Raw genomic sequence first — 26,474 nt, forward strand, 5'->3', positions numbered from 1 at the left:
AGAGAGAGTAAATACTGGACTCACAGTCATCATGTGGCCAGAGATACAACTCAAAATTAAAGCTAATGCTGCTCCAAAACTGCTGGATGTGTAAACTCACCTGAAAAATAATTATTCAATAATTAACAATATTATTTTCAGAATTTCCATTATGATATTAAGAATGTTTAAATTCCTACTAATTAATTAAGTTACAGCAGTTAAAACCAATCATACATAATAGGGAAAACTGATGGGAATAAAAACAAACACAAGGACTCATTTAATGTTTTACGGACTTTATTCTTTTTACTCCCATTTTCTCTCTTAATCAACGCATGTCCTTCAATTGAAAGGTAAAATAAACCATTTCCTGTTCACAACCAGCTCAAATCTGCTCCGTCAATGTGTTGTGTTGATTTTCATATACAAAATAAGAATGATGGATATTTGTCATAGCTGTATATCTACTGTACAGTGAGTTTCTTTTCATTTTAACTCCTCCTCCTAACAAAAATGTGCCTCCTCCAGCTCAGTCCCTCTCCTCCCTCCACTCAGGAGCTTGTTTTACTTCTTTACGATCTGGATGACGTCCTCGTGCTCCATGATGTGTGTTAGACCCACCCTCTGAGGGCTGTACTTGGTACTGGTACCCTGCAGGACCAACAGACAATACAATTCAGACCCTTTTCTTTTTGTTTGTTTCATATGGAGTAAATACTACACAGTGAGCTGAACTGGGCGGTGATGGGTCATCCTGAAGCATCTTGCTGCTTCTCATGTATCATGGCAGTGTAAACACAGCTGCAGCTCAAAGGCTGCTTCTAATTTAGGAAGTCAACCGAGCAAGAACTGAATATACTGAGCATTATCATCAGGACCTTTCCACCACACACACCGAATCCAAAGTTACCAATTATAGATTTTGTGAGTTGCAGCTGTGTTTACTGTAGTTAATGATGTGAGCGCAAACATTTAAGAAGCTAAGGTACAATGAAATCCAAATACAAGATATGCATCAGTGGCTTTAAATCAAACAGACTTTACACAGCTACTGTTTAATTTGAATTGAAAAAAGTTTTTCCAAGGTTTTACAGTGTTACGCTTCTGTTGCTGGGCTCGTCACACCACCATCCACAATTTTATCACTTTTTTCCAGCTGTGAGTTCATACAGTACGTTTCTTTTGTGCTATCCAGTGCGGGATTAAAACAACATCTCAACTCAGAATAAGCCTCGTGAAGCTTCAGGGTTTCTTTTATTTGTGCCCAAAAAAGATGTGGAGCTTCGAGGCTTCAGACTCAGCAAACACAGTGACATCTGGTGGTTTGTCAAAGTTACGACAGTCCTTCAAGACTGCTGCTGAAACACCACCACACCTCACTGATTTTAACAGTTTTAGTTTCATATGCGTGCATGTTTCATTAAATTTGTAAACCTTTACTTTGGATCAGAAACGCTGCACTAAATATGAATGTCATTGCGCAACATGATGGAATATCCTATTGTCCAAAATCCATCCAATTATACAAAACATTTTTGCCACAAAACATTAATGTACCACTGTAGTTCAGTCTAAGCACCACATGGGCTCGTATTTTTAAACCTCTTTGATATGAACTGTAATGTGACGTGATGAGAGTGATAATCATTTATTTAATCAATTACTTTTATCACGTCCGTACCTGGTATCACAAGGAAATGTTCTCATATGTCTTTCTAATGTAGCCTACATCGCCACATTCTGAATTATACTCCTCTGCTCTTATCCTACTAATTTGCCAACCACATAGTTTAGCTGTAAAACTTTCAAAAGTGTCAAACTGAATGAAACGCTTTCGGAAGCACCAGAGATGTTTGAAGCGTTGGACTTCAGTCAAATGATTTTCTTTGTTTGACACAAGCTCTGGCACAATGTACTCAACTGTGCACTTCACAGCAAGTGAAACAAACCTCGGAGCTTCAGTATCAAAAAAAGAGTAAAGTGTTGTATTGGGGATACCTTTGAAATCTTGTATCTGACTTGTTCACCACTTACTAACCAGGAACAGGTATCAGACTGGAGCCACAACTGGTTACATCTGGAAGAATATGACCTCCATACTATATATATATTAATCATTGTAGATGCAGTCGTAGAAAACACAAAGCACATGAGGCCCATCATAATGTTGCCTCATGACTACAGTTCAGTTATGTCTGACTGTTATCTGCATATGAATGCACATTCTGGAGGCAAAGAACATGACTTTGATAACAGGCGTGTGATTTTAATCAGAATAGTACTGAACAATTATGTCTGAGCAGACTTCAAAGATGATGCAGCATAACTTATCTCTGTGATACCATATAGATGATCTTTTTAAAGAAGTTGTCAGGGCATAAAACTTATAATCTGCTGATGTTAACAAATCAACAACAACTGCAGAGCTGTCAGTACTAAAAACAGTAGTCAAATCGAGTCATAGATTTGGACAAGTGTGGGAATTGTGTCCAGTAAATAATAACTGGCATACGGAAGAGATGCTGGATATCAGTTATCCATTAACCAAAATATTCACCGGCTATAGCATCTGGCTCTTGAGCCCCGAGGCTTAATGGTTGTGAGGCCAGAGCTGATGGTTTCCTAGATGGCTGTTGTATTATTTTACGTCACGGTTACAGTAAGTATTATGGTCCATGAATCACTGTTTGGTGCTGTATTTTTCTACAAACAGCAGTGGTATCAGGTGTGGTGTATTGGAATAGTTTCATGAGTGTAAGTATGAGTACATGAGCACAGCAACAGACCAATACCAAATGCTGGTATCGGTGCATCCCCGGGTTATGGGACAACAGGATAATGAATTAATTTTCTGTAGGTCGTTGCCTCTGAAAACGTGAACTTACCCAAACCAGGGCATATTTGAACTGGCTGGCTAAGGTTCTGTGGATTCGATGGCACTATGGGTAGAAAGAAAAATGAGTATATTTGCAAGCATGTCATTCTCAGTATGGATACAGTCAGTGTGATTACTGTGGTGTTATCATTTATATGCAAATGTTCTAAAATTGTTGATCTTTATATGAACAGCATATGTGTGAATTCATGTGTCTGCCTTACCACGTGTTCTACAGTTGCTCCTCTTCTCATAATGATGGCATCATTAAAGTCTGGGCGCTCTATCAGAAAAAGAAGAAATTACTATAAAATTAAATTTCAGAGATGTGAATTTTGCATGTGAAAAAGTAATGAGAAAACTTGTGTGTACCTCCTCTTTTCTTAGTATAAATGCAGATCAGGGCCAGGTACTCCCAAAGCGTCTCCAGAAGGTAATCCAGGTTCAGCTTCATGCCACAACTGAAATATACACATGGGCAGAAAAAAAGAGGATGCCGTTGAACTCCCGCATAAATACATGAAAAAAGTAGGATGGCAGCTTTCAACCAAGACTATTGTTATTCTCACACACACACACACACACACACACACACACACACACACACACACACACACACACACACACTAGGGATGCACCAGATCTGCATGTAATTCAGAAAAGCATTATTAATCCAATGGAAACATATTTATTCTACCCAAAGTTGGTCATTATTATTAAGAAAAAGTCTGCTCTCTGCGATTACCTCGGCATAGTTTAAAAAAAGGAAAGATGTTTATGCTACACTCACATCTGATAAGGTGGAGACAAAAGGAAGCGTCTTGTGCAATAATGATTCAGGTCTTATTATTACTGTGGGATCACTGTTGCATACGGTTAATGGACTGAACAGACAAGAATATATGGAGTAGGATACAAGGACAGGGAAAATATCCACGCTTACATGTTTTCTAAATGATCTGTCAAGTACCATTTTTCAAAAAATGGCTACTGAGGTTTGGCATCCAGATTTATTTACTTCCGTAATTTAAACTAATCCAGATTACAGTGAGATTACAGAGTACTGTGCACCTCAAAGACACAAACATCTCACCTGATGACAACACTGTTAGGTCTGCGAGCCAGGCGGTCCACCTCCTCGATGGAAATTTGATCCACCTTATTGTACACCTGTAAAAACCACGAATAACGAGAGGGAATAATGAAACTCCAAACAAATATACACAGGCTAAAAAACAGGCAAAGCAAGAGAGAGTTGCCAAAACCTCGCAACTCCAAACACAGTGATTTTTGTTTTCACTTGATGAATGACTATATATTTTTCTCTGGGTTAAAAAAGTTCAGTAAAACATCTTTGTACTTTGGTTTCCAAACCGTTAGAAATTTAGAGGCACGAGGCTTTGACCCAACCCACACAGTGAGTACTGACATACATATAGGCAAGGCATGTAAACTCTGTTCCCAACGATGACATCGATGAACTCGTCTGGTGTGCTGTCCTCCCTGAAGAGCACTTCAGCATTAAAGATTTCTGAGAGGAAGAGGTTAAAGAAATCACACAAATACTACAGTGAATTATCGACATGACAAGGTGAGTGAACAGTCAGGAATATGCTGCACTTCTCTGTATGCTGACAGAGTGAAGGATACTGTATTCATGAAGGATGAGCTGAACAAGCTTCTCTGAGCAGTGGGTGAGAGGAACTGTGGAGTTGTAAGAGAGGCCGCCACCTTTCTTGGGCTGCAAAGAGAGATAAATCACACATTTTTACCCAGTTTAGAGGAACAATTTGAATTTCTGAAGATGACAAGCTAGCATGGATGTTTACAATTCATATTTTTTTGCTGTACTAGCAACTCAGTTGTTCTGTGTATCCAGCACAACCAGAGGAAGGTACCTTGACAGTTATTGGCCAAACTGATTTATACAGGCTGTTAATGAAGTTGATTTTCTAATTTATCCATTGCCACCATGTGATCAAAAACATGTTGATATTCATGGTCCGCTCAGGATGACAACAGAAAATGTACCTTGAAATAAATATTTGGTTTTGTCCTGTTGAGTCTAATGCCCACTGACTCCAACTCTTTTTCTAGAAGTTCTCTAGAAAGATAGAAAAAAAAGAACGTTAAGACATGAATTTGTTGAAGAAAATATTGAAACCTCCTAAAATGATTTAATATTTTATATGTGTCATACACACCTCTGAACATCTCCTTTGGTGGCATCCAACATCATGATGACGACGTCCGCTGTCCTGGCAACAGCAATGACCTGCCGACCTCTACCCTTACCTATAAAAGGTCAAAGTATCTTTATGTATATTAACAACCACTTAAGTATGCTTTGATTTATATTTATTATTTCTTTATCACAGGGTGTTTACATGTATCACCAGCTAAATGTAAGAATTTTAAATGCCTCAACAAAATTAAATTTAAGGTCTTTTTTAAATTTATTAGCAGTAAAACTAAACAGCAAATGTGAAAATACAGGCGTACTCTTGAGTGAATACATATATTGTCAGCTCAAAATTAGAAATAAGGCAAACTGACAATAACTGGTTATGTTACAGATCATTTGTCCAAATATGTTTAATTGCAAAAAACTAAAAAAAACTCTAACAGGCTAACAGAAGCACTGAAAATCAACTCTTGTTCTCAGTGTGAATTTAAGACCATTTAAACCAACATAACAGCATTCAATAAATAAATATTTAACACCATCACAACAGAATTTAAGATTATTTAATACTTTGTAAGGCCTTTTATTAGTAAATGTGAATTTTGGACTTTTTTAAAAGGAACTGTAACCACCCTGTAGCAGTTTGTTCCCGTAATAATAAAATAGATATATAACAGGTGTCCAGTGTCTGCTCACTTTGGATTTAAGCAAACAAAATACAAAAATGTGTAACCTTAACTTACCTTGGGCAGCACCCTCAATGATTCCTGGCAGATCCAGTAACTGGATGTTGGCCCCTTTGTACTGAAGAGCAACAAATAAAAGTGTAAATGGCAGATTGTTACACAGCGTTTAAAGCTGCAAATGTTAAAATAAGCAGTGGGTGAATGTGTGTACCTCTATGACACCAGGTATGCAGGTGAGGGTGGTGAACTCATAGGAAGCAGCTTCACTGGCCGTTGATGTCATCAGACTAAGGAAGGTGGACTGCAGGACACAACAGAGACTTAAATTAAACCAGCACACATTGAAGTTGTAGATTATGTTTGTAAAGTCATGCACAAAGAACTTTTTTTTCACTTTTCAGATCCAGGCCAGAAAATACAACCCATTACCTGCCATGTTGACGTACCTTACCCACAGATGGGAAACCGATAAGAGCAACACGAGCATCTCCTGATTTCATGACATCAAAGCCCTCGCCTTTGGCCCCTGCTGACTTGGAGGGCTCCAGGAGCTGAGCTCTGTATTTGGCTAGCTTTGCCTTGAGCAATCCCAGGTGGTACTCAGTGGCTGGAAGAATGTAAAAAAAAAAAACTCTTAATCTGTTAGACTTTATGACTTAAAAGGTGTCAGTGCATTAAAAGAAGGGGTCTCACTCCAAACTATAAAAGTGAGAAGAAAAGAAAGTTGTTTTTTTGCATTTACTTCAGTTACAAAAGGCTGGAAGCCTTGATGGATAAACACCTTTAACAGGTAAGTAGAAAAAGAAGTATTTTTGATTTAGGGGTGAACTGTAGCTTTCACATATATATTACAAAGAGGTAAACCTGTATAAGAATTGCACGTTTGATTATAATGGTAACTATGATCAACTTTATGGTGTCAATTAGCGCGTTTCTCCTTGAAGTTCTGTTTGAATAATAAGTAACAGAACACTGACTCATGACAGTGACACACAGCTGGCTAGAAGTTCGTCCATGATGCAGCTAACAGTTAGCCCCAACACTGTCCCTCCCTTACCTTTGTTTTTCTGTGTCCGAGAGATTTCTCTCTCTATTTCCGCGATTTTCTCTAAGATCCCCATTGTGTCGGTTCAGTCAGACTGCAGCTACACTGCCAGAGACACAAAAAAGAACAGAAACGTGTCACTCCACAGTTGTTAGCTTTGTTAGCCACCCGGCTAACCAGAGAACTAGTGGAACTTAACAGTTGACAAACCGCATGAAAAACGGTAGCTTTTCAACACACACAGATCTAAACTAGTATCTGCAAAAAACGCATACAGTGACAAGAATTTAAAATGTTGAAAAATGATAGACATTTACACTTTGTCAGGTGGTACACTCCGCGGCATGCACAGAGGACTGACATCACAGACCGGAACACGGTCCGTGCCCATGAAAGGTCCGGCTGAAACAACAAGCCCACCGGAACGCACGTTGTATCTCAGGTATCGCTCACATGAACCGGGAAGTGTGCAGCGTAACCATGGCATTGACCGCACGGTAAAGTAAAGGGTAAAATATAAAAAAGCGATAATGTGTTCAGGCAGACGTAGCCTGGTTTCTGCAGACGACGTGACAACCTGACGTGAGTGTTATCGATCCCGCAGCTCAGTCAGTTATTAGATAACAGTGAACATGGCTGCGCCCACAGCACCGAGGGGATCACAAGCCTCCAACCCGCCGGAGTTTGAAGGATTCCCGTTCGCAGTGGGCAGCAGACCACCGACGGACAGCCCCGCCGGTAAAGAGCAGGAGCAGACCGGGGAGGTTGTGAAAAAGAAGCCATGCAGGGCTTGTACGGACTTTAAATCGTGGATGAAGGTCCAGAGGAAACAGACGACAGCTGCTGCACAGGTGACATGAGGTCGAGGCAGGCTGGCAGGTTTTTTGAAGGATCATTCTGTGGGATTGTTACTTTTAGAGTGGTGAAGTCTGGCTTTGACTAGGAGATGGTTTACAAACTACTATACTTTTTAAATAGTTTTGTACTCCTTGGAGATTTTTCCTAAAGTTTGCTGTCTTGTGGTTGTTAAATTGGGTTTCACTTCTGGGAGCCACTGAAACACACAATACACAATAAATGTCCCCAAAGCCTTTAATATCTTTTTACAGTTAAATGATCTAAGGGACAAATTCCTCTTTCTAGTTGTGGCAAACAAACTGCCTGTAGGACAGGACATGAGCAGTTCACGTTTATCCACAAAACAACCTCAAATCAGCATGGGCAGGATAAACTTCAGGGGCAATAAATCATAACTGGAAACTTATCTATTATTATTATTATTATTATTGGTTTGTTTATAAAAATGGGTTTCAAGGTTTTTCCAAAATCATGAATCACAGAGGTCCTTCAACTTACAGTTATGAATGTGCACCAAAAAAGTCAGGCTGATTGGTTCAGTAGTATCTAAAGTTAAGTCCAGACAAAATGCAGGTCCATTGATGATGCAAACACATGATCACATGATCTCCTCCAGACTTTAATGTTAAATATAGATTTTTTAAAATATATTATATATTATTATATATATGACCTGGTTAATGCAAGATAATCCATAGACCTTATTGTCAAGAGTTTCATGTAGGAACTGCTTTCTTTTCTACTAGAAAGAAAGTAGTTCCTACATGATTCTACTGCAGAATGTCTTATGTCAGAGAGAAGGCAGTATGCCAGTTGTGTCTAACTAAACTAATCATGGATCATTAGAAATATGCTATATTTTATAAAAGGGCTGCATGATATGTTAAAAAAAAAAAAAAAAAAAAATGTGCTGTGATTACTTTGTCAGATTGCAGTATGATTCATGATTAGTTCATTTTGCATTATGACTTCCGTTTTCTCTGAAAAAAAAATCTTGTAATCGTGAAATTGTTTGATTGAATGCCCGTGTCTGTATGATTCTCCAGGATAGCCGAGCTGCAGAGTCGGAGCCCCAACAAGATCCACAGTGTCCCCTGGACAGGGAAGAGTTGGGCCGTAGCACCTGGTCCTTCCTGCACACTATGGCAGCATATTACCCCGACCAGCCATCTACTACCCAGCAGCAAGAGATGGGGCAGTTCATCAACCTGTTCTCTAAGTTCTTCCCCTGCGATGAGTGTGCAGAAGACCTCAGGGGCAGGTCAGACCACAGTGCTCCTTCAGTTTTAAAATACGAGTACATGCCATGTCTTGTAGCTGATGTGTGTAAAAGGCTCACGATGACAGGATCTTAGCAATGATTTTTGCATGTTTTACTTCTTTACCTGCAAATCGAATTACTGCTGACCAGTAGAACTACAATTAATTGATTACTAAATTAATCAGCAAATATTTTTGATTAATTTGATATATTTTGAGTAATTTTTTTAAGGAAAAAAAAGACAAAATTGATAATTCCAGCATCTCAAATGTGAATATTTTTTGGTTTGTTTATTCATTTATGACAGTAAACTGAGTATCTTTGGGTTGTGAGAAAAACAGGACATTTGAGGATGTCATCTTTGGCTTTGGAAAACACTGATGGACTTTTTTCACTATTTTCTGACACTGTAGACCAAACAACTTAGTGAATAATTGAGAAAATAATCAAAAGATTAATTGACAAAGAAAATAATCATTAGTTGCAACCCTAATAACCAGTCTACCACAAGTTTTTATGTTGATAAAGATGTATTTATAGCCTCCAAGCAGCCAAACCTGCTTAACAGTCTTAGTTACAGCATTCATGTGTTGTAACACAGTGGAGAGCCACAGATCTTTTGTCTTCTTGTCTTTGGTTTCAGCACAGGAAAGTAGATCTGCAGCTGTCAAATTTCCTCATTTTAAGATGAAGAGCAGGCGATTTCTAAATGCACCATTTCCTCTCTGCAGATTGAAAACCAATCAGCCAGACACCCGGAGCCGCCATGCTCTTTCTCAGTGGCTCTGTCGTATCCATAATGACATCAACATCCGGCTGGGCAAGCCGGAGTTCGACTGCTCCCGTGTGGACGAGAGGTGGAAAGATGGATGGAAAGATGGTTCCTGTGACTGAAACACAAGTGGAGCTCATATCTTTGTTATGGAGAAACTTGTTTTTCCTTTCCGTTTCTCAGGTTTGAACCAAGACACATAGCAAAGTTTGACTGAGCCTCTTGATGACTCTGGTCATTGGGGAACTTTGAAAGTTACAATACAAATGTTAATTGAAATCCTGAAATCCAGTATTGTGTGAAAACATATTTCTGCCTTCTGAGTTGTCTTTTTCGCAGCAGCCGATTTTTCTTTTGTTAAAGTGGAACATTTAGCCATTAAAATGTTTTGTTTGACCCAGAATGACCAATACAACGCTAAATATCACATTCTTATTAGATCCTTCTTACTGTTTCAGCCATCACTTGAAAAATACTTTGAAGTATGTCAGAGAAATATATATATTTTACAGAGTGACGATTACAGAATGCTTTTTCATTGTAATACTGCACTCAGTTTGTGTGTTTGTGTGTGTTGTGGGGTGGTAAACTCAGATCATGTTAATTTATTTGCAGAATTTAGTACTGAAGTTATTAATCATGTAATTTGAATGAGTCATTGATCCATTAAGTCATAAAATAAAAAAAAAGGTATATTTTATTGATTACCGTGTCTCAAACGTTGGCTTCTCTGTTTAATGTAAACAGTTTTGCTGTTGGGGGGATGAACCACTTTAGGCTTTGGTAACATGTAAAATTGTTTTTACATTTTATAGAATAAACAAGTAAGAAATGAATATTGGTTTACTGAATTAACAGGTACAGCACCTGTTATTTTTAGCACCCCTGCAGCCTTTTCTCCACCACTCAAGGTCCTTTGAGTATAGTGACCTGATCTGTCTGTGTGTTATTAATAAACACTGGTCATGAATGTGTTATTTAAGGAAACAGTAGAGGACAAACAGACACTCCAAGGTTATTTGAGTTAACTCAAACTAAATCCAAAACTAGGTGTGGAAGGTCAGTTGCCTTCACAAAGTGTTGTGTTTGTATTGCAATACCAATTATGAACTTCTTAAATCTTGCCCTCATTTAACAATAAAAAAATGAATAGTATAGTAGTAAATGAAAATGAAACTAAAACTTAATATCTTAAACAATAAAAACAAAACAGAAATGTGAAAACCAACTCTGGAAACTAAACTGAACTAGAAACAAAATAAAAATATTAAAGCTACTATAAGGAACTTTTATATTTTGTTGATTTTGGCAGCAACAAAAGCAGTAGTGTTTCCACTGTAATAACCACAAAATATAAGACCAAAAATAAAATGTATATTCTGTGCTTCTTTTTGACTGGCTAACATACTATTCACTTTATCTTTGCCTGTGAAACCAACTTATTTCATCCGATTTCATGGAGATTCTGACCCGGTGGCAGCCATTAAGAATAACTTTACAGAAATCACAGATCTTCTCAGTGATGGTCTCATCGATGTATGTAGGTCGTATAGAGGCATCAGTATTAAATTGAGACCATTTCATCCACAACTAGTTTTAATTTCCAATTCATTTCCAATATATTTATGTGTCTCTCCTCTGATTAACATGACTGCTAAAATATTGAATTTTAAAGACGTGACTGACCTCTGCTGGTGTGATCCATGTGTGCATGATTTCATGTAACGGCACCTTCTGTCATTTTCTTAACCCAGTTCATGTTTTTACAACACCAGAGTACAGGACTACTTTATTACTGAAATATTCCCTCCTGAGCAGCAGATAGTGTGCATGACCAGCTTTAATCTCATATACAGTGTGTGTGTGTGTGTGTGTATGTGTGTGTGTGTGTGTAGACTTTTTCACTATTTAGCAGAATTGTTCTAATATTATATTAGTATTCAGAGCACATGCACTGGGCAGTCAAGTCTTGTTCTTTTAATTTGAGTTGAGACGGTTTAGTGTTCAGCTAAATGCTCATTGTTGAGGCCACGGTTATTGATAAATAATATCCCATGATAAGTGACTTGTGACTATACTGTGTTGTGGTATTTGGCACAGCGGCATCATCATGAGACTTTTCTCCATGTCACACTTCATAACTCAGCGATGTTAATAACAGTTCAGGCAGGATGTTGTACTCAGTATATTGTTGTCTACAGTCACATATCCAGCTTTCTGCCACTGGAGACAGAGACGGCATGTTCGCTGTGTTTTTTTTGTTTCAGGAAGAACACACTCAGAAAGCCACACTCACTTCACAGTGAGACAATATTTATCTTGTAGCTAATCATGGATGATGTATGCACATGTTACATGCATGAACAAACACATCCGCCTGATATTAAAACTAAAATATCACAGAAAAGACAAGACTTTTTAGATTACATTTCAGCAAATATATTTTCATTTGAAATTTTGTAGAATTCTGATTATTTCTTTGTATGTAAATTTATGTCATTTTTAAGTTTTTTGGAGACTGGTTAGTGTACCACTGGAGGGAGCTTGAGTACCAGTAGAGGTACTTGTACCAGTTTGAGAATCTAGCTCATAGTCTGAATGATTTATCAATAAATTGTGATTCTATTTGGCAGATTAATCAATAATGAAAACAATAGGGAGTTGCTGCCCTACTCCTGTGGCTTGTAGCTTATATCACTTTATTAGGTTGGTTTTATGATGTTTAAGTTAGCTTTAAGAAAATGGAGAAGACTGGTCCTTTTTGGAAAGAAAAATTTGATTTAATCGATTTTTTAAAAATATTTAAATTATTTTTTAAATTATGCTCAATTATGCTTGAAACTCCTGTTGAGCCACAGGAGCATTTTTATTCCAAAGTCCTGTTTTCAGTGCTTTTTGTCACAGATTCATTTCAACTGATATATGTGAGACATCCTGAAATAAGGGAAAATCCTTTAATTGTACTTCTGTGCTTTTTTTTTTTTTTTTTTTGTCTCTGAACAAGTGAGTTTGTTACTTTGTTTGATCTCCTGCAAAAATATTTATATTGACATGATAATATCATGACATAGCACTTGAATTAATTATAAATGATGAATTTATATAAAATATAATATGGATATAAAAGACTATAAAATAAATAGTATGTTTTAATTAAATTAATTAGTTTATTTTTATATTAATATAAAATGTAATATATAAGGCAATAAATGAGGAATAAGACGAGGGAAAGTACAGGGGTGTAGCAAACATTTAAATCGAGGTATCAGGGGAAACATTTCAATAATTCATTACTCTTTTTGTTTTAAATTAAAGTAAATGATTTTAATAGAGAATTTAGTTCTATAAGAAAGTGTACAGCCTTAGGACGTGATCTGCAGAATTTATGTTAGTGAATAAAAGAATTGCATGTAGAAATTCTCCGGATTATCACATATTATCAAACAATATCTATGAGATTAAAACAGTTGATAGTGTTAACATGTAAAAAAAAGACGAGACTCCAGATCTTTCCATTTTCTGGATATTTCACAATAAAAAATAGATGAGACATTGTTTCTTCATTGTGATCACAAAAGGAATATGAGACATTAATATTTTCAAACTGTAAAACAGTTAGCAGGGTATATTTTATGTAAATGTACTTCCTCATCTTGGTTTCAGATACAGTACTTGTAGGATGAAAGCTAAGCCCTCCTCCAGCTAATGTTCACAATTTCAGATTGGCATGATAATATTAAACTCTGTATAAATGGCTTATTATCACTGCGCGCGGGCACGTCGGTCCGCGCACGCTCCCCACGCGCGCCGTGCCCGCGCGCCTCCGGGTGCGCGCCAGACCCGTCCCTACAGCAGAGAGCAGCAGCATCATCGTGCCGTGGACCGGGAGCGTGGAGCCGCCAGGAGCGCACAGAGAGACAGAGAGCCACAGAAGATGGACGGAGTGGGATCGTACGGAGCGGGCCGAACCGGGTCCACCATCGACCCGATCACTTTCGCCAAACAGCCGCAGACCATCCTCAGAGTGCTGTCCTGGGTGAGACAGAGCGGGTTTTTCCAGCACTGCTGTTTGCGTGTGTGTGTGTGAATGTGTGTGTGTGGTGGGGGGGGTCCTCTCTGTTGTCGTTGCTGCGCGAGACCCGTGACGTGTTCTCACTGCAAATATAGAGCCCAGAAATCCAGCCATAATTGATAAGCAGGGTGTGTGTGAATGGAAACCACAGATTTGAATGTTTCTGTCGGAGTGTATTTATGTAGAAATGTAGCGTACAGGGTGTAACCAGGGCCTGGTGGCTCTGTGACACCCTGACCATGAAAATGATCTCATTACAGATGTTTTTTTTTTCTGGGGTAGAACTAACCTATCCTCATTTTAAATATCTGGCTTTATAATTGATTTATAAATAGGGCCTAAGATGTGCAGTAGACCGGGCCCGGATTGTATAGAAAATGAGGAAGACAGATCCATAACCTTTTCATTCCCCAGCCTCCTCATTCCTGATGTTCATGACTACTATTATTATTTTAAATACATATACAAATCTAAAATACAACATTATTATCTACCACACACACCTTCTTCGTTTCTATTACCAATCCAGCTAATGATTTTGCTGATTTACCCTAAACGGTCGTCGTCCGTCATCCCACCTGTGATTGGTCGGCGGTCATCATTACGCACGCAGGGCCACGGAGAAACGTCGTGCCCTGACGTTTGATGTAACGCATCACCTTTGGGTGACACAGAGAAGGTCTTCTTTGCCAGCGTAGGGATTTCTGATTCGCACCGAGGAGGGAGCTTTCCAGTAATGTCATCTTATAACGAGTCTCTGGTTTCATACGTATGGGTGTATAATATTTACTGTGCACATATCAAATGTGGACCAGAGGTTAGACAGGATTTACTACTGAGCCCTGTGAAAAAAAATGGCTTCAGCACAGGGCTGCAACTAAGGATAATTTTTATCGTCCATTCATCTGTCGATTATTTAATTGATAAATCGATTAGTTGATTGGTCTGGAAATGGTGAAAAATGTTTCCCAAAGCCCAACGTGATGTCCTCAAATGTCTTGCTTTGCTCACAACTCGGAGATATTCCTGTCAAGAAGGAGTCAAGAAACCAGAAAATAGTCACATTTAAAGAAGTCTGAATGAGAGAATTTTGACCTTTTTCTTTAAAAATTACTCAAACGATTTATCGGTTCTCAAAATAGTGGGCAAATCGTTTAATAATTGATTAATAATCGATTAACGGCTGAAACAAAATGAGTTAATGAGGTTTAAGGTTTAATTGTCCATTTTCCCATCGTAGCTGAAAATCATCCAAATGTGGATCATGCAAGATCAAATCTTCACTGTAAGAAATCCTACAGGGATTTAGTGGAATCAACTAATCTTTTCTCTTTAACTTCAAGTAAATACACGAGTTTTATTTTTTTTATTTTGTAAGTTAATTAAACTTTGTTGTTTATTTTCAGAACACTTCAGAAGTTTTAAGCTTCTAACTTTTCACTTGAAATGATGAGTTGAATAAATGTACGTACAGAGTTCAGTCATCTCATTAAATCAAGTTTCCACAGAAACATGATCAGCATAGCCGACTTCCCAGCATGCATTGTTTAAGGGTAAAGACTTTCATAATGCCTTTTTTATAGTTTGAAGGAAACATTATGATGAAACCTTACTGTGTTTCTCCAACTTACTTTAAGATAAATCAGGCTGCTTGCTCTCACAGTAATGAAAACACTGTGAACCATGATGAAGGTTAGTATTGAATTACACTTAAAATTTGTATAAATTCATTTGGAACAGTTTCAGATATTGTGTTTGTGTCGGTGATGGAACAAAGTAGCTCCATCAGGAGCAGCTGCAGCTGTGAGAAAATGTGTAGTGAAATGAAGTTTATTTGTAATGTTCGTCAGTGTCTCTGAAGCCTTGTATTAAAATTATTAAATTACCTCAACTTGTCTCGTCAAATTCAGTCAACCTAAAACTTTAAGGCAATAACCTTTTAAGTTAAATCAGTTTAGTTTACTTTTAAAGTTTTGATATTCACCTGCAGACGTGGAAGAAGTATTCAGATCCTTTAAAGAATAAAAGTACCAAGACAATATTGTAAAAAAATACTCCATCACAAGTTAAACTCAAGTGCAAAACTATCAGCAAAATGTACTATCAAAAATACATGTACTTTTTATGCAGATTAATGTTACTGAAATATTAATATATATGACATTAATTGATTGTTATTATTGATGCAACATTGCCTAAGAACCATTTTACTGTTGCAGCTTTTAATAAAATATATTCTTTTAGGTAGTTTAATCTAGCGGTTCCCCACCTTTGGGTCAGAAACATAAAGTAGCATAAAATGGAAATAATCAAGCAAAGTACAATGGAGCCTTTTCACAGCCACTATTTTGACCTGAAATAGCAGGACAAACACAGGTGTTACCAATGACACATAATGATAATTATGTTTCTGCTCCATTCAGGTCAAACAGAGTCAGGCTGCTGCTATTGTGCATGTTGGCTCACTGAAAAAGCTCTGCTCCACTAATTAGTATCATTGGTAACACCTGTGTTTACCCTATTATTTCCTATCAATATGGCCGCCGTGGAAAAGGTCCGCTATCATAAAATTGTATGTAAGTGCTCTTTGTCTGTGCACTGTGGGGATTCATACTGGTTCTTCAGTTGCTCTCTGCAACTTTACATACAGAAAATCCAATACATTTTACAGCTGACTGTGAGAAGTATAGGTATGAAGTAAATGAGGAAAGTGAGTAAAATGACATTAGAGATGAGGAAAATATCCCAGATTGATAAAGTATAACAATGTCAGAATAAGTGTACACGTGCTGTCATATGCAAATTAATTAGTGAAGGTTTCCATTTGGAGATGCAGTACTTCGATACATATAAGCAGCTTTATCGTGCTGATTCACTAAAAGCAAAAGGGAGTGTATCTATTCAGATTATATCCGCACATGTGATTAGTTTAAAATGTGGACCCGGCATTATCCCATTGTGTGTCCCTCCACCGTCATATGACCCAAACCCCCAAGTGTGAGTGCATGTCTGTCTGCGTGTCTGTGTCACATGGCCCTATTCTGCCACCGAGTGTTAGTCAGCTGATCGGTGTCAGTGTGAGTCCAGAACAGAGGTAGGAAGAAATAGTACAGGCATTATATGACACGACCCCACACAAATTTGAACAGAAACTCTGTTCTAGCCCTAATAGATATGTCATTTATAACACAGAGAAATCCAAGTGGAGGAAAGTATGGAAAAATAATGAAAGTGGTGATTGTTGTTCAACTTGTTTAAGTTTATGTTCTTCAGTGCGAACATTTATACTGATTGGTGCCCATTTGGCAGTCAGGAATATTTTTAAAATGATATAAAAGTGCTATTTCAATTGATGTTTAAATAATTTTGTTTTTAATTTCTGTTGAATCAATGGCAACATTTATATGTATTAGTACCAATGTCTGTTGTTTTGTATATGTGTAAACTAATATAGTGTTGTTGATTTAAATGAGGCAGAAGCTATTTGCACCTGGGGTAGAATAACCAATGTGGCTATTTTCATCTAGGTGTATATAGCCTAGCATGGCAGAGACAAGCACCCAGGGGTCTGTGGCCGACAGTGTTATTTGCACCCAGGGTGTAAATAGCAAGTAGCTGTTGTTGCAAACAATAAGTCAACTAAGTCCCGTCCCCATCTTCAAATGAGTTCAGTGACTCTGATTATGTCTGTGTGTGTGAAGTTTTTAGTCATGAGTTTGTAAAAGTATTAGTAATTTGGAAATAATAATTTTAAAAAGTGAATTAAATACATTTTTAAATTTATTTAGGTCTTTTTAAAGTAAAATCTATTTCATTCATCCATTTCAAATAAAATCATCCATAGTTTCAAGGTAAATTCATCAGTTCTGTGGAGTTAAAATCATGGTTTTATTTGATGGGCTTGCTGCCCTGACATTTGGCCTTTGTGTCCTCAAAGAATTAACAACACCAAAGCCCAAGTGGCCTTTATTGTTTAAAGAATTAATTACAGATCAGACCAAAAGGAGGGTGTTATTCATCAAAAAAAAAAAAAAAAAAAAAAAGCTATAGCAGCCTTTATCACATTTCCTCTTTGGGTGTACACACCGCCTCAGGACGATGTGATTCTTGAGGGTAAGTGAAGCATCCACCTCTTCAGTCCATCAGAGGCAAAGAGAGGAAATTAGGTTAATGCCTTTGGTCTGAGAACGCTCAAATAGACGTGCACAAATAGTGCTGCTGCCACGAGCCTGTTTCCAGTGAGCTTGCACCAACGTTTGTGTGTGTTTGTTAAAGGGAGATATGTTGATACGTTTCTTTCTTCCTTATTCCATCTCCTCCTCCTCGTCTCTCACTTTCTTCATCTTCTCCCTCTCCTCCTCCTCCAGATTTTTTCTCTGGTGGTCTTTGCCTCCATCGTGAACGAGGGTTATGTTAACATGGGCAGCGAGCGTCTCCACTGTGTCTTCAACAAGAATGCAGATGCCTGCAACTACGGTGTGTTCGTGGGACTGGTGGGCCTGCTGGCGTGCTCCTTCTTCTTCCTGCTCGACTACAAGTTCTCCTCCATCAGCTCTGTCAAAGACAGGAAGAAAGCTATAATGCTGGAGATCGGCTTCTCGGGTGAGGAGGCAGTCAAGTCCAGCCATATTTGAGCACACAAGCAAACAGAGTTGACAGAAATATGTCTTATTTCCAGTTATGACACAATTCTTACAACTTTACATGAATGAAAAGTCACAACATTTGCACTTTGGATATTTCATAGTTAGTCCTTGATTTGTCAAACACTAAGAGATTTTGACAGGTGTGAATTTCCTTTTAAAATGAGAGAAAGAGAGAGACAAACCCCAAACAATGTCCTTATTAAATAGGTATTTCAGATTATCTGAAGTCGGGTTGTATGAGGTACTTATCAATAGTCAGTGTATGTAAAAGGATGTGGCTAAAATACATTTTGCTGCTGAGCCTGTCCAGATCTTAGCTTCCTACACAATACTCCTCTCTGCTTCTCCAAATTGGGTGTATTGAATGGTATCTACTGTAGGTAATACACTGACTTCTGATAAGTACCTCATACAACGCCTCTTCAAATACTGCAAAGTATCTCTTAATGCTTGATCAGGTTGAAAGACAGGATTCAAAAGGCTGGGTTTCCTCAAAATGACAAAAATGTCACCCAACTAGGCATGCTTACTTGTCTCATGTAACTGCTTTCTTACCACAAGACATCAAGAGAAATGAAACCTGTAAAGTTACATAAAAGGTAGACAAAATATCAGAGTTTTTTTTAACTTCTGAAGGGAACAGAGAACTGGGTCAGGATTTGAGGAATCAACACCTGCACCTGCTGTTTCATGTGTAAGTTTAACTTGGAAATTACCTTTTTTTTTTTTACTGTTGTAAAGTGTTATTGTTCCATTGGTTTCTCGCAGGTTTCTGGACCTTCCTGTACTTTGTAAGCTTTTGCTTCCTGGCCAATCAGTGGTCTCGGACCACGCCTGACGAGCTGCCACTCAACCAGGGGGCAGACGCAGCCCGGGCTGCAATCGCTTTCTCTTTCTTTTCCATAATCACCTGGGTGAGAACATGCAACTACACACACAAAAACATGCAGATGCAGACATACACACACACACACACAACAATGTGAAGTGTTCATTATAGTAACACTGACTGTAGTTTACTCAGACTGCATGATTTCTAGGACAGTGACATTATACTTATACTGAAATGCCCAATATAACAACCACCATAACTGATGAAATTTTATCTGACGTGACTGTTCCTGTGACTGACAGGCAGAAATAATGTTCATGATGAGGTAATATTAAAGTTTTATTCAAGTCACGTTTAGTCATGTCAGCATACTTCCTTCCTCACTCTCTGGTGTATCCAACGTAAATTATAGCAACTAGCAGCTAAGCTTATCTTGAATACAGAATTGAACAGACTTTACAGATTTCTCTGCATTTGAACATTGTTGGAAACGTATAGGATAATGTAATTACACAAGTGAACAAAGTTTAAAACGTATGTCTAACATATAATAATAGTTGGTGTCAAGAATCTTAGTCGATTAAGTTTTCATTTATCTGTTTGTCACATAAGAAAAAACACCTCAAATTCTATTTGAGAGCTGCGCCTTGCCACCTGAGGCCACCTTTTCTCTTGTAACACTGCAGTCACTATGCACTACTGCCAACTGTACTACAGCTGCCATTATATTAAATAATTTAATTAATATCAAAAACATGCGATTAGTTGGCTTTAACTAACTACTACTGTTCGACTAGGACAATCTTTAGTTAGGGGCAGTCGCAAATGTTGCATATTAGAACTTTCAGGTCTAGAAAGATTCAGTAGGCATTTGTTTGGGTTAGGGGTATTGTTAATTGGTGCATACTTTGCAGACTGATTGTACCAGCTTTTAACCAACCAACAGACGAAAAACACATGATCGTATGCACTGAAACTTTTCTTCACCACACTACAGAAATGTTTCACTCATTCTCCTCAGGTTTTTACTCGCAGCTGTTGAATAAATTTCCAGTATCACCAAAACCACTGACAGTTTATGAGACGATGGACTTCCGGGTACAGATAAATGAAAAGTCCCTTTCTGCCAAACAGCAAAAGTAAAACACACCTCCAGTATTTTTAGGGTTTTGTTTGACATATTTTTCAACCACATCTGGAAGGTCAACCATAACTTTAAATGGCCGCTTTCGGTTTAAAACTGCACCTGATTTAAATTTATTTATACAGTGAAGTAATTTTAATATCTCACCATCTTTATATTGAACTATGATCAGGACATCCCCACTTTTGCCTGATCAATCTGACTTTCCAAAGAGCAGAGCTAATAACACTTCAAACAGAGGCTCTGGATTAGAGGCACCCTGACCAGTCGGGCCCCTGTGCCGGTGTCTGGTCGGCCCCTTTGATAATTCATCCGTGTCCTAAACTATTGACAGTAATCCTTTTCTAACTAAAAGAGTTAATTGCCATGGGCATTTTCATGCTGCACCTAGTTTCAATAGTTATCCATGAGGTTTGAGAGTTTAGTGCCACCATCATCGCTGTATGAACATTTACGCTCCACTTTGGTTGAGGTCAATGGATTCTCATTATTTTTTTTCTCAGTGTTTTTTAAAGGAATGGTTTGGCAGTTTGGGAAATACATTTATTTGCATTCTGTCTGTTAGATATGAAGTTACAGCCAGCAGCAGGTTGGCTTAGCATAGCATAAAGACTGGAAACGGGGGAACAACAACAAAATCTGCCTGCCAGTACCTGTAAAGGTTACATCTCCTTGCGTTCGTCCATACAAAAAACAAAGTGTAAAGGCCTTTTCACACCCGATGTCTTTTTCTTTTCATGCAAACAATTTTAATATTTTTAAAACTGTAAGCAGCCAATACAGTCCTTCACACCAATGATGGAATTTCACAGAGCAATATTGCAGCTTTTATTTTTTCAAGTGTGCAGTGTGCACAGCTGGAACTGTTTACACATGGTATCTTACCTACGGCTAGTGGCAGCTCCGGGTAAATCTACTCGCTCTGACTCCTCAGCTTCTTCAAACTTGGTGCCATCTTGAAAAACATCATGGAGTGGCTGTGGTACAGTTTCAGCTCCTTAAACAGGAAGTGAAACTCACCAAGTTCTCTAACTCAATATGGGTGTACTAATAATGTCTCCTAATAATCCACATTTGAAAATACTGTTTAAATAATGCAGCACCTCTTAAACATACTGTATGGTCTTTAATAATTTCTAACCATTAAGTGTAATTAAGTTATGGTTGCAGACACTCTCTCCTTCTGCCTACACTTGTATTTTGAGTGTAATTAATTTGCCAAAAATTAGACAAAATGCACAATAAACAAAGTTAAAGTTTAATTCTATTGATAGAAAAAATTAACCTAAACTTTGTTACAGATATCACAATATTGCTATCATAAATTCTTTTGGCCAGAGCCATACAAGATGATTGTGTCCAGTCTTTAAGATAACCTGAGCAAAACAGACCTGTAGCTTTACAGTATTTAAACGACAGAATGCGCATCAGAATATTTCCCCAAATGTCAGCTACTTCTGTAAGGCAAGGCAAGTCAGCTTGAAACAAAAACAAACTACTTTAAAATCCTGCTTTTGAAAGCGTTTTCCTGACTAATATCTAGCAGGGAACACTTTTTTTTTTCATGTTTAAGGCTTACTTACTTACTGACTGGTGCTGTAAGCTACATAGAGTTGTTTTTTTCTGATCTTTTCCATCTGTTGCCTCCCCTCTCTTTTCCTTGCAGGCTGGTCTAACAGTGCGTGCGGTCCAGAAGTATCTGCTCGGCACAGACATGACTCTGTTCACCACGGAGCACATGGACGGCGGCGCGCCCACCCAGCCGTACCCCTCCAATTCACCTGTAGGCGGCACCACCGAGACCACAGAAACCTACCAGAGCCCACCATTCACCGAGAACAACGCAGCACCCACATACCAGGTTCCCATTTACTAGACACGACAGACCTGATGGTGGAAAAGGAAGGTCAGGAGAGGAAAGTGATAGAAAATTGCTTCCTGTGATGTTCTACCTGCAGTTGTTTATGTGTTGATCTGGGCTGAGTTTTCAATAAAAAAAAATGGCCTCTCCTTCTTTATTCCCCCCTCTTCCCTTTCCTTCCTTAACATTCCAGCTTTATCTGCACTTTTCTAGACCTGTATGTCAAACTCGATTTCCTACTAGCGTCCTCAGATCAGAGCAGATGAGAGAAAAAGAAAACGAGGAGGAAATGTAGAAGAAGGGGCCACTTTGCAGTATTAGCACTATTTTGAAGAAGAAAGAAAAGAGATGAAGGGATCAACAAGTGAGCGACTCCACCTCAAAGCGGTATTAGATGACTAAAAATAGTGCAGAAGGCACTCGCATAGAGCACCTTCATCTTATTCTTTTCATTCACTGAAGTGTCAAAAATCCCCTTTAATGCCAAACAGTACGGGGAATGTTTTTCTTTTAGCTACAGTACAGTTCGGTCTTTCCTCCATCTTTCCCTGCTGCAGTTAAAAGTAATCATGTGTATTGAATCTGCATGTTTCCAAACTTAGAGATCAACTAAGTGCCATACTGTACTGTGTGTCTCAGACAGTGACTTAATTTAGTAGATTTCCACATGCTGTAAAAAAAAAAATGACAATGTTCTGTGACCAAGTGCAATATCTCACATTCTTATGTAGGAAGGTATATACTGTACTGTAGGTAGGATAGTTACCATCAGACTAGACCAGTTGTAGGCACTGTCTCAAATTACATACTAGTCTTTGAATTGTACTAACAAATCTCAGGCAAATTTCCAAATTAAAACTTGTTGGTCTGACTGGTGAAGTTTGTAAGATATTGAAAGTTACTGTATATTGAACAGATCCTGAGAGAACGTTTCATCCACAAAAGCTTGTTGACAGTTTAAATAAAATAAAAGTACTGGTCAAGAAGATTTTATATCATCTTTTCAAGTATTTTGCTGTATGGTCTTCCTTGATGTAGTGGAGTCATTAGTATGTAACAGTGTCGCAAAATAGTCCTCGAGTACATTGCCACGATAGCTGAATCTGTATTATTCTGGTTGATTCATGTACAAGGGCCAGTTTTCCCGTTGATTTTCTTGTAAGATTCATTGGGGAAACTTTAATCCACAGTGAATCACTTTTCATTATATTTCTGTGTCAGGCATGGATGGATTATTGAATGGACCTACTGGGCACAGGCCAAAGGGGGTCAGGGGCCGGCCACTTGGCCAGAGCCTTTATTTGTCATGACTTTTAACATTTATTGTCGGACAGCCAATCAGAGGGATACAAAATGACTGCAACTGTGTGTAAAATGACCACAAAGAGACACAAAACAATAACAAACAGGCATAAAAAGACCACAAACTGATTGCTAAAAAACTCAAAATGACCACAAAGACACATAAAAAAACAACCAGATGTTTTTGTGGCCATCACTTAAAGTTGTTTTTTGTCTCTTTCAGTCCTGGAGACTTGCTTTTAGGAGGGGATGGGGGGGTTTTCAGACGTCTGTGCCCTGGGCCCGTTGGCTCATAATCCGTCCATGGTGCCAGGGAATGTATGCAGTGTGTTATTTGAGACAGTGTCCTATGTTGAGTGTCGTGTGGATAAAGTGGGGCAACTGGGGAGATTCTGGGTAAGTCAGGTCTGTTTATGTTTACGTTTTGGAAGCTGCCAAACTGCCCTGTGTTCTTATTGCTGTCTTCTGATTACCACGTTACTACTCTGTTGTTACTGTCTATAGGATTTTATGTAATCACAAAGCAGGGGAGGGGATGACAGAAGAGCTTTTATTCAGTGAGAGGGAGGATTAAGTGCTGTCTCAGGCAAAAGAAAAATCTGTTTGTGGGATGTTAAGGATCGCTAGCTGGCTAATTCATTGATCCTGCAATCCTGCCATGGAAGGAGGGAGGGGGGGTCAGAAGTTGTTGCCATGGTGACAGGCACAGGGTTGCGTGGATGTGGGTCACTAAAAGGGCCCTGATGTAAATAGTAACCATGCCAACCATGTCGATGTGTTGCAGTGTCTGTGTCGTGGTTCACGTACACTCGCCATCAGCGAATCTGTAGTTTTGGTGCGTGAGAGTGTGCGAGCGCGTCCATGTGCAACAGGTGTACAAGTGCACGTGTGCTGGCGTGCATGAGAGACGCGTGGGTCCTTGCGTGAAAATGTGTGAGTGCGTGTGTGTGTACTTGATTAAATCTTGTGGTGCATAAAAATTATTTTCTTGAATATGTGTTTGTCAAAGTTTTAATGCAGAGGAGGAAATCAGAGGAGAAAGTCTGTTACACCACTGAATCATTTCCCCCAAAATAAAATATATTATCAGTGTCCCTGTCGAGATATCTGAATTACTGAGTAAGAAACTAAGATTTTTTTTCTTTTGATGAACAGAGCCAAATATAAAACTTCATGTTAGAGTGATATAATTGACCTGTAGAATGCCTTGCCTGCTGTTCTAACTGATCCTGAGTATACAGTGCCCTCTGCAGACCAAATGTGGAACTGCAGCAGAAGGACAACCAGGGCTCTCAGTTTTTAAAAGTAAACATGATAATGCATGAAATTGTTGTATAGAACTCATCATATATTGAATACTATGTAATTCTTACGTTGACTCTGAGATGTTTTGCGAAGTGAGATTCGACAGCCATCAGTGCAGCTGGCTAGTGTTAAGTTAGTCACAGTTTATTGTCAGAGTGGCGACCACACACCCAAACAACTTTGTTTCTTCAGGGCTGTTATCTCAACCTCATGATCTTGTGGGTCACATGCGCCAGTGTGTACATATCTCAAAGCTCCAGGGTGAAAATGTACCAGAATGCTGACTGTACACTCACATTTTATGTACTTTAAACTGTAGAAGAAGAAATCAAAATGTGACCCGATCATCCGGGGCCTTGAGCTACATTGACACAAAGCACAGGCTCTATGTTCCAGTTTCAATCCCAAGAAGTGTATAATTAGAGTGAAAAAAGTTATATAAGCTAAGACATGTAATGACTTGCAAAGAAACAATGCAGATGAGTGTAGCTGTAAAGAAGTCAGTTCTTATTGTAGATGCAACCTTAAAGCAAAATGCAGATTAGGCCAAATTCTGTTTGTCCTCACTCTGGAACTGAAAAGGATCAAAATAATTTAAAAGCGGTCTCATAAAACAGAGACAAGATCATCCAGCGTAGGATTTTACCTGTGAGCATGATAGTTCTTTTACATTTTATTCCCCAGACTCTCTGTCAGCGAGTGCATAGATAAGTAGATATATGTTCTAAATGGAGGGATAACGCAGCAGTGTTAACCTTTGATTTGGTTTGACAAAGGGGTGCAACATGGCTGGGTGCTGGAGTGTTAGTGGGTGGGGTTTCAGGTACCTGGGATATGGTTTGGTACAGTAAAAGGACTATTCTTGGTGGGTTTTTCATTTTGTAGCCCCATACCTACAAGTTACATGAGCATTACAGCCAATTAGCTTCTAGACTAGCCAGTTAAAAGAAAAAGGAGGAATTTTTATTTAGATATTTTTATTTATGACATCACATTTTGTGGTGTTGACAGTGGAAAATCAACAAAATATGAAAGTTCCTTGCAGTAGCTTTAAGTCTAGGAAATAAATTTAAAATATTATGGCATGCTTTGAAAGATGTCAGTAATAAGGTAAAGTATGAGCAAGTATGCTAAACTATGAGAAGCTGCCAGTATAGTCCTTTAAATCTGGGGTATTATTGGACTGCTGCTAACCTGTTAACCGTGGTTAGGTGAGGCTGTGTTTTTGGTGGTGGTCTTAGGTACTATTGGGGTACTGTTAGGTAGTTTGGGGTACTGTCAGGTCAGGTTGTATTATTGTTCTCAGTGCTTCAGTCTCTTCTTCAGTCAGTGTGGTAAATAAAAATAATAATACAAGCATTCTCTATGTTTTGTGCTCTGGCCCATGTACACTACCGTGGTATTGGTTGATTGTAAAATTCAGTACGTTATTGAAGTAAATGGAACCTGTGTGTGATGCTGTCTAGGGTCTGGTTTGTCCTGTACTACTGAAATTTTAAAAAATGATATTAATAATGATTATTTATTAACTAGAATGCACTCTTTGTTGGAAATACTTTGTTTGACCACTCTTAAAGGTGCCGTCGGCACTGAAATCAAAGTTATATGTGATCATGCTGTCATTTTGTTAGACTGAGATAATAAAGGT

The 26,474-nt window shown here is 38.4% G+C and overlaps 3 protein-coding genes across 3 annotated transcripts; 2 read left to right on the plus strand and 1 right to left on the minus strand.

The window, feature by feature from the left end:
- Positions 1-261: 261 nt before the first annotated feature.
- drg2 (developmentally regulated GTP binding protein 2) lies at positions 262-7,226 on the minus strand. The gene is made up of 14 exons (XM_084743982.1): positions 7,091-7,226; positions 6,786-6,878; positions 6,175-6,335; positions 5,940-6,029; positions 5,786-5,846; positions 5,062-5,152; positions 4,889-4,961; positions 4,508-4,598; positions 4,291-4,388; positions 3,951-4,027; positions 3,230-3,318; positions 3,082-3,140; positions 2,868-2,921; positions 262-633 (listed from the first exon to the last, which is right to left on the minus strand). The coding sequence occupies exons 2-14, from the start codon at positions 6,847-6,849 to the stop codon at positions 547-549; spliced, it is 1,095 nt and encodes a 364-aa protein (XP_084600108.1). The 5' UTR covers positions 6,850-6,878; positions 7,091-7,226; the 3' UTR covers positions 262-546.
- A 179-nt stretch (positions 7,227-7,405) lies between these two features.
- Positions 7,406-9,832, plus strand: gfer (growth factor, augmenter of liver regeneration (ERV1 homolog, S. cerevisiae)). The gene is made up of 3 exons (XM_084743983.1): positions 7,406-7,624; positions 8,678-8,892; positions 9,624-9,832. The coding sequence occupies exons 1-3, from the start codon at positions 7,406-7,408 to the stop codon at positions 9,784-9,786; spliced, it is 597 nt and encodes a 198-aa protein (XP_084600109.1). The 3' UTR covers positions 9,787-9,832.
- Positions 9,833-13,483: 3,651 nt separating this feature from the next.
- syngr3a (synaptogyrin 3a) lies at positions 13,484-24,613 on the plus strand. Its single transcript, XM_084744790.1, has 4 exons — positions 13,484-13,700; positions 18,104-18,338; positions 19,151-19,296; positions 22,025-24,613. Exons 1-4 carry the CDS (start codon positions 13,599-13,601, stop codon positions 22,232-22,234), a joined length of 693 nt encoding a protein of 230 aa, XP_084600916.1. The 5' UTR covers positions 13,484-13,598; the 3' UTR covers positions 22,235-24,613.
- The last annotated feature ends 1,861 nt before the right edge of the window (positions 24,614-26,474 follow it).

Source organism: Lutjanus erythropterus, chromosome 19 (genome assembly GCF_056507025.1).
Source record: "Lutjanus erythropterus isolate fLutEry1 chromosome 19, fLutEry1.hap2, whole genome shotgun sequence".
NCBI lineage: Eukaryota > Metazoa > Chordata > Actinopteri > Lutjaniformes > Lutjanidae > Lutjanus > Lutjanus erythropterus.

Bases quoted from the DNA above. Each gene is read 5' to 3' on its own strand.
- gfer (XM_084743983.1), top strand. From the start codon at position 7,406: ATGGCTGCGCCCACAGCACCGAGGGGATCACAAGCCTCCAACCCGCCG. The intron at 7,625-8,677 runs GTGACATGAGGT...ATGATTCTCCAG, and splicing joins AGACGACAGCTGCTGCACAG to GATAGCCGAGCTGCAGAGTC. The intron at 8,893-9,623 runs GTCAGACCACAG...TCCTCTCTGCAG, and splicing joins GCAGAAGACCTCAGGGGCAG to ATTGAAAACCAATCAGCCAG.
- drg2 (XM_084743982.1), bottom strand. From the start codon at position 6,849: ATGGGGATCTTAGAGAAAATCGCGGAAATAGAGAGAGAAATCTCTCGG. The intron at 2,922-3,081 runs GTAAGGCAGACA...TTCTACCCATAG, and splicing joins GAGCAACTGTAGAACACGTG to TGCCATCGAATCCACAGAAC. The intron at 634-2,867 runs GTAAGTTCACGT...TTGGTCCTGCAG, and splicing joins TCAAATATGCCCTGGTTTGG to GGTACCAGTACCAAGTACAG.
- syngr3a (XM_084744790.1), top strand. From the start codon at position 13,599: ATGGACGGAGTGGGATCGTACGGAGCGGGCCGAACCGGGTCCACCATC. The intron at 13,701-18,103 runs GTGAGACAGAGC...CTCCTCCTCCAG, and splicing joins TCCTCAGAGTGCTGTCCTGG to ATTTTTTCTCTGGTGGTCTT. The intron at 19,297-22,024 runs GTGAGAACATGC...TTTTCCTTGCAG, and splicing joins TCTTTTCCATAATCACCTGG to GCTGGTCTAACAGTGCGTGC.